The 12256-nt window shown below is 34.6% G+C and overlaps 2 protein-coding genes across 4 annotated transcripts; one reads left to right on the top strand and one right to left on the bottom strand.

The window, feature by feature from the left end:
* Positions 1-98: 98 nt before the first annotated feature.
* On the bottom strand, positions 99-3200 carry ECT1 (evolutionarily conserved C-terminal region 1). 2 transcript variants are annotated; one of them, XM_087488204.1, is made up of 8 exons: positions 3099-3200; positions 2614-3016; positions 2185-2255; positions 1785-1994; positions 1087-1635; positions 789-1001; positions 536-673; positions 99-422 (listed from the first exon to the last, which is right to left on the bottom strand). In XM_087488204.1, exons 2-8 carry the CDS (start codon positions 2663-2665, stop codon positions 378-380), a joined length of 1278 nt encoding a protein of 425 aa, XP_087344330.1. In that variant the 5' UTR covers positions 2666-3016; positions 3099-3200; the 3' UTR covers positions 99-377. The 2 variants fall into 2 exon arrangements, with proteins under 2 accessions (XP_087344330.1, XP_087344329.1); XM_087488203.1 differs by lacking the exon at positions 3099-3200 and having other exon boundaries at positions 1785-2006; positions 2614-3036.
* Positions 3201-5951: 2751 nt separating this feature from the next.
* LOC104744499 (Protein kinase family protein) lies at positions 5952-11423 on the top strand. 2 transcript variants are annotated; one of them, XM_087488201.1, is made up of 17 exons: positions 5952-6515; positions 7252-7700; positions 7957-8082; positions 8171-8244; positions 8345-8414; positions 8496-8551; positions 8631-8702; positions 8843-8937; positions 9045-9111; positions 9199-9328; positions 9410-9628; positions 9717-9847; positions 10135-10309; positions 10398-10488; positions 10591-10748; positions 10844-11032; positions 11149-11423. In XM_087488201.1, the coding sequence occupies exons 2-17, from the start codon at positions 7308-7310 to the stop codon at positions 11206-11208; spliced, it is 2106 nt and encodes a 701-aa protein (XP_087344327.1). In that variant the 5' UTR covers positions 5952-6515; positions 7252-7307; the 3' UTR covers positions 11209-11423. The 2 variants fall into 2 exon arrangements, with proteins under 2 accessions (XP_087344327.1, XP_087344328.1); XM_087488202.1 differs by having other exon boundaries at positions 6110-6515; positions 11152-11423.
* The last annotated feature ends 833 nt before the right edge of the window (positions 11424-12256 follow it).

Below are 12256 nucleotides of genomic sequence, written 5' to 3'. Positions count from 1 at the left end.
TTACTATTAAAGTGAGATGGGCCAAAGAGTGAGATCTTTAATCTTTAAGATTGAAATTCTTATTATAAGAAAGTTTAGGGACGTAAAGAGAAATTATGTTTGTGACTACAAAAAAATAGCATTGATAATTTTTGAAGGGAATATGAGAGCAAAGAAAGCATAGAGTTGGTTTTGTTTTATGATCAGATGTGCGTTCCCTTAAAAAAGGAACAAAAGACAAATCTAAGTTTTGTGTTTAGATAAGCAGAGAAACACACAGATTAAAGATGTGTGTATTAGGTTTTTTTAGAAATCAAGCCTGAAGAAAAAAACATGATTCAAAAAACTAGGTTTCTTTTAATTAAGTCATCTTCTTTCCCTTGCATCGATTCCAGCTTTCAACACAAGTTAATTGTTGTTTCCCCGGAAGCTCCTTCAAGGGCCTATATACAAAAAAAAAAAAAAAAAAAAACAATCAGAATCAACAAGCTTAGAAACTGGATCTAGATTGGTGGTTGATGTAGTTCTAGATGCAGCAGGGTTTAGGGAACTGTACCTGTTTCTTTTGCTTGATCTTCTTATCTCTGATGATCTTTTGCCTTGTCTCATAGAACTTGTAATCATCAAGTATACATGTCTTGCTCATGTACTCCTTGAAGATCTTTATGATCTTGGTCCCATGCTCCAGATTCACCTGCACCAAAACCAACACCATTTCAGTTAATTAGCCTGACTGAAGGATTCAAATAAGCTTTCAAGCTTTCAATTCAAACATGTCCAAAGAAGGGTTTAGGGGAAGTGTAACGAACCTCTTGAGTGTCTCTGCTATTAGTGACAGGCTTGTTCTCGTTATTCGCAAGCGTTATGTGTCTCAATAGACTGTTTGGTATGTCTTTGATGATATGCCACTTCACAGGGAAACAACCAATCCATTTATCTTGTTGCCAATACTCCATTGTCTTGTTGAAATCAACAGGGCCTACCATCTCCGCAAGACCAACAAATTGTCCACTTGCATTCACCTGCAGGTAAAAACCGATTACAGTGAGTTACTTAATGTAAATCTAAAAGGATATTGCACGAGTTGTGAAGTAACCTCATACTGACCGAGAACAGAAGATACACAGGACATTCTTGAGAATTCTCTTTGGCTTCATAATATGCAGCATTCAACTTCTTGTTGCCAGTTGGTGTGCTCGACCACGCACCATACTTTATACTGTTATGAACATCATCTTCGCTGTATGACTTAATCACAAAGAATTTCGCTTTCACGAAAGTTTCAGGGAAATTCTCCCCGTTGTAGCGCTGGAGATCTACCGCTGAAACGTCTTGCTTCATAGCCTCTAGCATGGAAGAGTTAAGAACTTGTGGATTTTTGAAATCACTACTCCTTGGTCCACGACAAAGCTCATTAAGCCTATCTGCTTTCTCATCACTATAACCACGCCCATGATTGAAGCTTCTGGTCTTCCTATAACCATCAACAGGATACCATCCTCGCCCAAGTTTCCAGGAATCATAACCAAAAGTTCCATATGCATGACCAGAGTCAATTACATTCCCATAAAGTCCATACAATCCAGGGTTGGAATACAAATGATCATTATATCCAAATTGGTCAAAATTTGGTGCTTCTTGTGAGCTGTGTGGATTCTGTAAATAAAAAAGGTTGTGGCCAATTATTAGACAGATAATCCCAAGTCCTAGCAGAGATGATGAAGTAAAAAAAACACACATTCTCTTGACTATATGAAGACAGATAAGAGGCAGTAAGGTCATGTCATGTGAAACAACCAGCATACCATGAGATGTGAAAAGGAGCTGTGATTGCTGTTGCTTTCATAGCCAAACCTCGGATCAGGGTAGCCACCAGAAGGATAGTTTGTTGGGAAGTAACCCCACGGGTATGAACCAATCGAGTCTCCACCATTAAGCAGATTGCCAACATTCATATTTGGCCTTCGTTCACTTCCATGAGAAGATGCACCATAAGGTACATGACCAAACTGGTGCTGAAAAGAACCCTTGTCATAAAACACAGCCAGTTAGCAAAAAAAAGCTCACACAAGATATCAAATTGTATATAAAATAAGCAGCAAGACCTCTCCACATAGCAATTTGCAGTGAAAGATCCTTTGCCACAACACAACACAATTCAAGTTCCAAACTTGTAATTTCGAAAAGGAAGTAGCAGTGAAGTACCTTATTACGGTTCCTAGGGACTTCACTTGCATCTGAACCTAAAGACAAGTCCTGAAACAAATCTGCTGTGTCTGCACCGATTATATACAAGAGCCAATTTAGTATTTGTACAAAACAAAGCCTCAAAACTCCAATTGCATAAGTCTAAACAAAGCAAATTACTAGTGAAATTCAAACCCATAAGTAGAAAAATAACTAACTTGCAAAAAAACACATAATTTCATCAATCTTCCCATAGAGAGAGGATTTTACAGAGACTCTGGACACCAATCTTATCCGAAATAAACAGATATACTGAAAACAATGGTCCCTAAACCCTAAACCCAAGGGTTCAAATCAATCGCAAGTTGTAGGAAGAACACAAAAAATGATAACTTTCCGATGCTAATAAACAAAAAAACTCCATCTTTGGGAATAAAAGGAACATACCCAGAAGAGGGAAGCTAGTAACGAGATGATCAGAAGAAGCGGCTCCAGCCATGTCGAGGAAAAAAAAAGCTTGAAAAGGAGGAAAACCTAGAAAACGTCTGAGAAAGTTAGGCAAATGAAAGGAAAACGCAACCTCGAAAAACCCAGAGAGAGAGAGAGGCAGAGAGCCTTGTTGGGGTTTATAGAAAGTTCGGTTCTTTTTTTTTTTTTTTGGTTCTTCTTCCCCCTTTAACGTAAGGCGGTGTGATCTTTAACACAGAACACAAAATGCCCCCAAATGGGTAAAAAATAGCGAAGAATTCTAAGCGACAAAAATCAATTTTTTTTTTCCTTTTTGCTCCTTTTACCCAAAAAGATAAGGCTCTTCTTCTTAATGACCATTTCATCGTCACACGAGAAGATTCTGAAATTTTGACGTTGATTGCTTTTGTTAAAAAAAAAATTAAAATTTCAAAAGACCAAAGCAATAAAGCGTAGCTACCTACCTTATGATGAAAATTAAAAATCTTGGTGATGTTTGTAAATTGTAACATACATACTGATATACAATAATACAAATATGATTTGACACCGTATGAAACAAAATCATTAGTGTTGAGCTCAACTTAAGAGTTAAGACAACCTTTACAAATTGTAGGCCGATTTGGTTTGGCCAAAAGAGCCAAACTACGTGTGTGCGCGCACTACATAAAAAAAAACTAATCGAATACACTATATCTACTGGTGGATCGTGTCCGTAAAACCAGTTTAACACAATGAAAAGGAGGATGCTTCGATAACCGAATCTTAGATGATTCCATTTGGATATGAACCTTATGTTCTGGCATCGAGCCACAAACATACGTTTGCTCCTCACCTATAAAACATTCGAATGTTTTTGATAAGAAAAAGGTCGTCCTAGAGAGTAATGATATTTTTTCATTAAATTATGTGGGTTTTCTTTGGATAACTGAGTACAACAAGTAGTGTATGATGATGATGCAAAGAAAGGAAAATCTTAAGACCGATTTGTGGGGTTACTAACTTACTAGTGTTGTGGTCGCACATACAACAGCATATGGTATAAAAACAAAAACAGTAGTCAAATTCAAAAACAATTTGTTCTGATTGGAAAAACATTCATAGAGTGATAATACTCAAAAATCTTTTTTAGCAATTTCTTTTTACCTTTTCTCGTGATGGAGTATCTATTTTTTTTTTAAATAGCATTAAATTATATTTGGCAAACATCACATGGTGTTCCACAAGATTGATCAGTATGTTTATCCTTTGTCTCTCGTTAGGTTCATTCATTAGAGAGTTGTATATATGATGAGGCGGTAAGGAAGGACAAAACATCATCCTCGACTCCGGAAAAAGTTTGAGACATTCCCAACAACTTAATTCCACTAGTGTATTATTGCATCATTAATTTGGTGTTACATGCTACAACTTTTCTTTTCTTGTTTTTGCAAATTTTTAAATTACCAAGATAATCAATTATGATTAGTTTTTTTTTTTTTTTTGCAACAAAAATTTTCTCATTTGAGAATACTCAGTTGTCGTTATTACTGATTTAGTAGTGAGTTGTCCCACTAGAGGTAATTTTTTTTCTTTCTTATGCAAATAAGAAGAAGTAAGCACGTGACAACTTGGAAACATCGTTTGTGGTATCAAATATTTATACGCCATATATAATCCGACTGATTTTAAAAGTTTAATATTTTTTTATAGGCAAACAATTTTGAAATTGATTGCTAGCAAACAAAGTACACTTAAATTCTAACGAAATAATGCGTTTTTAAAATCTACATATCAGAATCACTTGACAAAAATATGTCAACCAATCTAAAAAATACAATTATATCATTGACTTCTAAATACAAATCACACACAATGTTATAAATACAGCGTGATGTGTTGTTCCACTGATCTCCATGGATTAATGGATCATGTGACATACGAGTTTTATTTTAGACATGTTAAGCTTTCTTTTAGATGTTTTTTTATAAATTTAAAGTAAGTTTCATTTTATATCCTACTATATTAATTGGGAAGTATAAATATAAAACTAACCTTAAAATGTGTAAAAAATTACATTCAATTGCCATTAGAAAATTTTAATTAAGCTTAATTAATTAATTTAAATAAATATAATTAATTAAAAAATAAAAAACACTCACAGATCAAATAGAAAAAATCTAGAAAAAAATATTTTCTCTCTCTAATAAATTATGGACGAAATTACTAAATAATTTTAAAAAAAAAATATAAACCAATCAGAATTTTAAAATCCTACTATATTAATTGGGAAGTACACATATGAAACTACCCTTAAAATGTATTAAAAATTACATTTAATTGCCATTAGAAAATTTTAATTAAGCTTAATGAATTAATTTCAATAAATATAATTAATTAAAAAAATAAAAAACACTTACAGATCAAATAGAAAAAAATCTAGAAAAAAAAAATATTTTCTCTCTCTAATAAATTATGGACGAAATTACTAAATACTTTTAAAAAAAAATATAAACCAATCAGAATTTTAAAAACTAAGATTTTATATCCAAATATATAATATAATAATTTTTAATAACTAAATTTCAAAAATTTTGTTAAGATTTTAAATTATTATTCTCCTATCATCTTTATTTTATTTTATATATAAATTGTATGGAATTTTCATATAATAATTATGATTAATAAAGTGCAGAATTTTTTCTGCATATGTTGTGATTTGAATTTTTAAAAACAAAGATATATTAATCAATCTATAAAAATATATGTTTTAATTTCCACATTGGCGGGTTGGTAAAACTAAATTTATATAGATGATAAATTAATAATTTATATTTTTCATAATTATAATATTAAAATTACTACTTTATATTCCACAAAATAATGATGCAAATACAACAAACAAACAATATAAAATTGTAATATACGTCAAAAATAAAATACTATAATATTCCAAAATACTTAGTATTTAAATAGACTAATAGATTTACAGAACAATTAAAAATAAAATTATATCAAACAAAATAACTTTAAAAAATATATATAACAATAACTTTTATTGTATATTATAATTTTTTTTAAATGTTGACCCGTGTTTTAGAACAATACGAATGACAAATTATGAAGAAAATGTGCTTACACGTATGACGTACTTTTTCATTAATTTTATTAGTACTAATAAACTGTACTTTGTATTAGTAACATCTAAGAATATATTATTTTAATACTATATGAAATATCAGCCAGAAAATAAAAAAAAAAGCACGCGAGGAACCCAAAGCGGCAATACAGTGATAGCCAATGAAACCACAACACCAATAGCCCATTAGGCATCAATCAGCTAATCTTTAGGTCTGAGAGCACAGCAAATAAAATAAAAAAGTTAACGTTGCAATTATATGTTTAAAAAAACGACAAATAATAAATTAGGTAAAAATAAACAAAATATATTTAGAAACACAAAATATTGGAAGAAGAAAAAAAAGAAAAGTGAATCAATCCTTCCCCCAAGAAGAAAAAACTTTAATTTTAATTTTATTATTTTTTGGTCTCTCAACTCAAAAATCTCTTTTTTTTTTTTTTACAAAAATTTGCACCTCTTCTTCATCGTCTCATCTTCATCTTCTTCTTCTTCTTCATTATTAACCCTAAATCTAGCCGCAACTACCTCTCTCTCTCTCTCTCTCTATCTCTCTTCTTCATCTGTCTCTACTCTACACAGCTCAAAACTTTTTTTTTCTTTCCCTTTCTTCACATTCAAATCGTCACAGAAGAAGCTAATCGGAAACTTGAAGAGAGAGAGAGAGATCTGAAAGTTTTTGTTCTGGATCGATCTTGTTCCACCTCCGATCATCGTTGTTTTCATAACAAGTTCTATCAAAAAAAAAAAAATCGATCTTCGGGTAAAACAGTCTTTTAAAATCTCGATTCGATTCGATTTCCTTTTGTTATGGTTGTTGTTGTTGTTGTTGAGCTGTGACTTTTTCTTTGGTACATTTTGTTATGAACTATGCGAAAAAAGATCGTGATTTTTGGAAGATGATTGAACATGGTTTCGTTTAAACTGACAAATGTTTTTCACTTTATAGAAGTTTCTTTTTTTTCGTTTGTGTGGTGAATGAATCTATATGTTACTTTTGCTTTCGATTTGTGTATGTCTAGGAGAAGCTTGTGTTGATTGATCTATGGGGTAGTAAGTAATTTTTGTTTTTGTTCTACTAGGGTTGTTATTTTCCATGGCGTTCATAGTAGCAAGGAACCTTTGATGAATATGAAACTGTTGAGCTACATATCATTTGAGAAGTTCTAATTTTGGCTTTTGTTTTGGTGACGATTTGGTTTTGATTGAAAAATGCAACGCCTTAAAGAGTATTTTTGGAATGCTAGTAATGTGAGCCATGGTTTCTTCTATTCTGTTACATTGCTTTCTCCTATTGATTCCTTTTAAACACTTTCCTGAATAAGAATTTGTTTTCATCCCTTGTTTGCTCTCTCTTATTTGTTGGTTTATTATATCTCGTTGGAGAAGCAATGCCACAAAGTTCTTTATCTCCACCTTCTGTTTGTGGACTATTGCTTCAAATAAACTTGTTATTGTTAAAACCTTACACTCTACTCCCAATTTTTTTAATGCCACAGGTAATGTAAAGAGGTGACTGAAAGAAAATATATTTGACGTTTTGCATGGAGTAAGAATGCCAGAGTTAAGAAGTGGAGCAAGGAGATCGAGACGCCTTGACGAGCAGCCTAACCCTCAGCTAGTTGAACAACCAGAAATTATCGTATCTCCTCCTCCCACTGCGACAAGGAGAAGAGGTGGTGGTAGAGGAAGGGGGAATGCTGCTTTAGCTAAAGGGGCGGCACCTCCAAGACCAACTGCTGCCGGTAGAGGCAGGGGTATCAGGTTGACAGACTTAGATCCAGAACCTTGTGAGGTTCGTCCTGCTGCAGGTGCTTTAGGGGCCACTGAACCTGCCTTAAATCGAGTTGAAGGGGTAGCTGATAAGGATCTTGCTGCAGAAGGCGGTAGCGCAGAGAAAATAGTAGGAATGGAAGAAGATTCCAGCATGGGTCCAGTCCCTGAAAGGGTATTTCCTGTTTAACATTATGACATTAGTCACTGGATTTCTGCTAGGTTACATCCTTGCAAAACTCTAGGGTTAAGTCAAAGAAGGTCCTCCGTTTTGGAGTTCAACATATGCTTGTTTCATCACCAATCATCATCTTGGAACTCTTAGATCTTTTGCTGATATGTGGTTCGCGAGCCATGCTAATGTGTTTAAGCATTGTCTCAACTTTTTATTTACCTTTGAGAGAGATATTCACTATTATTTAATTGTGCAGGTGCAAGTTGGGAATTCTCCTGTTTATAAGACCGAGAGGAAACTCGGTAAAGGTGGATTTGGTCAAGTTTATGTTGGCAGAAGGGTGAGTGGTGGCAGTGATAGGATTGGAGCAGATGCAATTGAGGTATTATAGAAAAAAGCCTGTTGAAAGTCATGGGGTTTAATACCAAAAGAGTGAACAAATTAAAAACGTTAATTCTTTTCCTTTTCAGGTAGCTCTTAAACTTGAACATCGAAATAGTAAAGGCTGTAATTTTGGCCCACCTTACGAGTGGCAAGTGTACAAGTAAGACTTACCTGCTTCCTTTCTAAATTTCCTCCCATATTCTCTATATCTCGTTATGTGTCACTACTAATCTGTTCTGTTTTATTTTTCTCTTTTAAAGTACGCTCAATAGCTGTTATGGAATTCCTGCTGTACATCATAAGGGTCGTCAAGGAGATTTTTACATTCTGGTAAGCTTTTCGTACGAGCCTGGTTACACATCGAGATTAATGAGGTGTCGTTTATAAAAGAAACTATTATAATTATTTCAGGTCATGGACATGCTTGGTCCTAGCCTCTGGGATGTTTGGAATTCCTTGGCTCAATCGTAAGCACTTTCATCTTGCTTTATATTCAGACCAATCATGCTCATGCAGATATTCTAAATTTATTTTTCGTACGTGTAGGATGTCTCCAAACATGGTAGCGTGCATTGCAGTGGAGGCGATATCTATTCTTGAGAAACTGCATATGAAGGGGTTAGTGCTAATTTTTGTAGTTGCCAACTTCCTAGCAATTAATAATTCCATTTCTTTCGAACAAATTTATAATTACACCCAAAAAATTTGCTATCAATGAGCTGACTGTCATGCCATGTTTAATCCCTACGTGAAATAAGGTTTGTGCATGGAGATGTGAAGCCAGAAAACTTTTTACTTGGTCAGCCTGGAACAGCAGACGAGAAGAAACTATACCTTATTGATCTTGGTCTAGGTGAGTTTCTGTAATATGCTTACAAAGAACCTAATACACTTCAGCTGTTTATATCTCTCTTTTGTCTCTAGAAAGTCTTTTGAAATATTTATTCTCTTTTATTTTAGCATCAAGATGGAAAGATTCACACTCTGGCCAGCATGTTGAATATGATCAAAGACCAGATGTATTCAGGTATTTTAATTGTGTTGTGTATGCTATCTTTCTTACTTTTCTTTTGTATACATATGTATTTACATCTTTATTATGCTTCATATGCAGGGGAACAATAAGGTATGCAAGTTGTCATGCACATCTTGGTCGCACTGGAAGTCGGAGAGATGATCTCGAGTCATTGGCTTATACATTAATATTTCTGATGCGGGGAAGGTTGCCGTGGCAAGGGTACCAGGTGGGTTTCTTATCTCTCTTCACAACCTACAGCATTTTTAAGTCTCAGTTCTAGTCCATGATTTATGGTTTTTGTACGCAGGGTGACAACAAGAGCTTTCTTGTTTGCAAGAAAAAGATGTCAACCTCTCCTGAATTGATGTGCTGTTTTTGTCCACCCCCTTTTAAGCTGTTCCTCGAGGCAGTTACTAATATGAAGTTTGACGAGGAGCCCAACTATGCCAAGCTTATCTCAATTTTTGATACTCTAATCGAGCCATGTGCTATATCTAGACCAATAAGAATTGATGGGGCTCTTAAGGTGATTTTCTTTGGTTCCTGTGTCTTTTTTTTTTTCACTATGCATAAATATATCAGCGAGTGTTGACATTTTACTTTTGCATGACTAGGTTGGTCAAAAGCGAGGAAGATTGCTTATCAATTTGGAAGAGGATGAACAGCCTAGGAAGAAAATTAGAATCGGCAGTCCTGCTACCCAGTGGATTTCAGTTTATAATGCACGCCGTCCTATGAAACAGAGGTAATTCTTACACATTTAAATGCTTTGCTCACCACTTCTTTCTGGAGTATAAAGCTCTGAAAATCTTCATTAATCATTCCTCTTTCTAGCTGACCAGTCTGCTTGTCAGTCATAGCAAAACATATTGTCTAATGCTTTGCATTTGTTATGGCTTTAGTTATTACCTATTTCAGAAAGATACATTAGGTGGGATGGGGAAGGATACTGAGACTTAAATAATATTAGTGGAAATATTTGTTTTTTTGTATTTCTTTGCGTAACGGGTCAAATCTTTGTTGCTTTTGTAGATATCATTACAACGTTGCAGACTCAAGACTGCACCAGCATGTTGAGAAGGGTAACGAGGATGGCCTTTTCATAAGCTGTGTAGCATCAGCAGCTAATCTCTGGGCCATCATCATGGATGCTGGTACTGGGTTCAGTTCTCAAGTATATGAACTGTCCTCAGTCTTCCTGCACAAGGTGAAACATCTAAAGCATTAGGAGCCATCTATTTGTCATACCTATGTTGACTATAGCAGCTTACCATTTGTTTCTGGATTCTTTGCAGGACTGGATTATGGAACAATGGGAAAAGAACTACTATATCAGTTCCATAGCTGGTGCAAATAATGGGAGCTCACTGGTTGTTATGGCAAAAGGTTGGTATTCACGTCTGATGATAACTTTGCCGACGTCTTACTTATTCATTCATTAGATCATTAAAAGCTGTTTTACTTATTCCACTTCATGTAATGTGATAGGAACTCCTTATACCCAGCAATCTTACAAAGTCAGCGACTCATTTCCATTCAAGTGGATAAATAAAAAGTGGAAAGAAGGTTTTCATGTAACTTCGATGACCACTGCTGGGAGTCGGTGGGGTGTAGTAATGTCCAGGAACTCAGGCTACTCTGAACAGGTTCCCATATCTTTACCTGAGGCATTTCGATGCTTCTTTGATTCCTTTTTGGGCACTATGATGTATTAATGATGTTTATGTGGTGTATATAATAGGTGGTGGAGCTTGACTTCTTGTACCCAAGTGAAGGAATACATCGAAGGTGGGAAAATGGATACAGGATAACATCAATGGCTGCAACAGCTGACCAAGCAGCTCTTATATTGAGTATACCTAAACGTAAAATAACTGATGAAACGCAAGAGACTCTCCGAACTTCTGCCTTCCCTAGTACCCATGTCAAGGTAATCTTCGAAAACAAATGAAGCATGTTGGCTTCGTTTCACACATGAAATGGAAATTGGGATTCTTCTCCATTTGTTCTTTTTAACTGACATTGGACCTGCATTTTTGATTTCAGGAGAAATGGGCAAAAAATCTGTACATTGCATCAATATGCTATGGTCGGACAGTTTGCTGATAAAAACATAATCTGTATCAACCTCTATGTATGTAGTAACCTCTATGCATGTAGTAAGTACAAGATAAAAGGAAAAAAATAATAAAAAAATGAGTAGAAGAGAGCATTTATTAGTAGAACTGATGAAGAGCTGGAAAAAGATTATGCAGTTTCTGGCTTAATTGTTTCTGGATTAGGAAGCAACATGTTTGTTAATGAACATACATCATCTCTAAGAAGCCTTTCTCATCGTTTGGATTTTAATTAATATGTAGAAATTGGTTTGCTATTACTTCAAATGTTATTTGTAAGAATCGAATGAATAGAGATAACATTTCAAATTTTGAGAGAAGTCAGATATATGAAAGCATCGTTTTCATTTAGTCTTTTAAATCACTGAATTCCCAAATCAATTACATGTTCTGGAGTCAACGTACTAGTCAACATGATCGAATATTCAACTCTATAATTGTGTGAATGCAGACAGAAAGCACGATCTTAAAAGTCAACTATTTTTATATTTAGTGCTTTCTTCACAAAGACTACAACACATCACAGTCACTATGAAGAAAAAACATTGTTCGGATCTAAGTCGTGTAGCAATAATCACTTCTTGGACTTGTTATAAATATGAAACAAGACAGCATACAGTAGAACCTGTGAGCGGCAACAGACAATACCTCTGAGAATAATGCTGAATCTAGCCCTGGGCGTTCGGATTTTCGGTTCGGATCGGATCGGTTTTTTTGGATTTCGGATTTTTTGGATTGGGACATATAGAATCCGTTTAGAATTCGACTGTTTTTCGGATCGGATCGGATCGGATCGGATTCGGATCGGTTTTCAACTTTTTTCTAGAATCCGAACTTAAACCGAAACCCTTATATATGTCATTCAGGAAGTTAAACCAAAAAGTTGGAGCAGCTCAAATGGTTAGCGTGTGTATGCCTTATCTGAAAGGTCTCAGGTTCGAACCCTCCTCTCGTCTATTCTATATTAAAATTTTAAAACAGATCCGTTTATAGCTAATGGGCTTGGGTTAGAAGCCCAAAAATAATACCAATACCTA

Source organism: Camelina sativa, chromosome 15 (genome assembly GCF_030686135.1).
Source record: "Camelina sativa cultivar CO46 ecotype springtype chromosome 15, ASM3068613v1".
NCBI lineage: Eukaryota > Viridiplantae > Streptophyta > Magnoliopsida > Brassicales > Brassicaceae > Camelina > Camelina sativa.
This window is presented reverse-complemented; position numbering and strand designations above follow the sequence as displayed.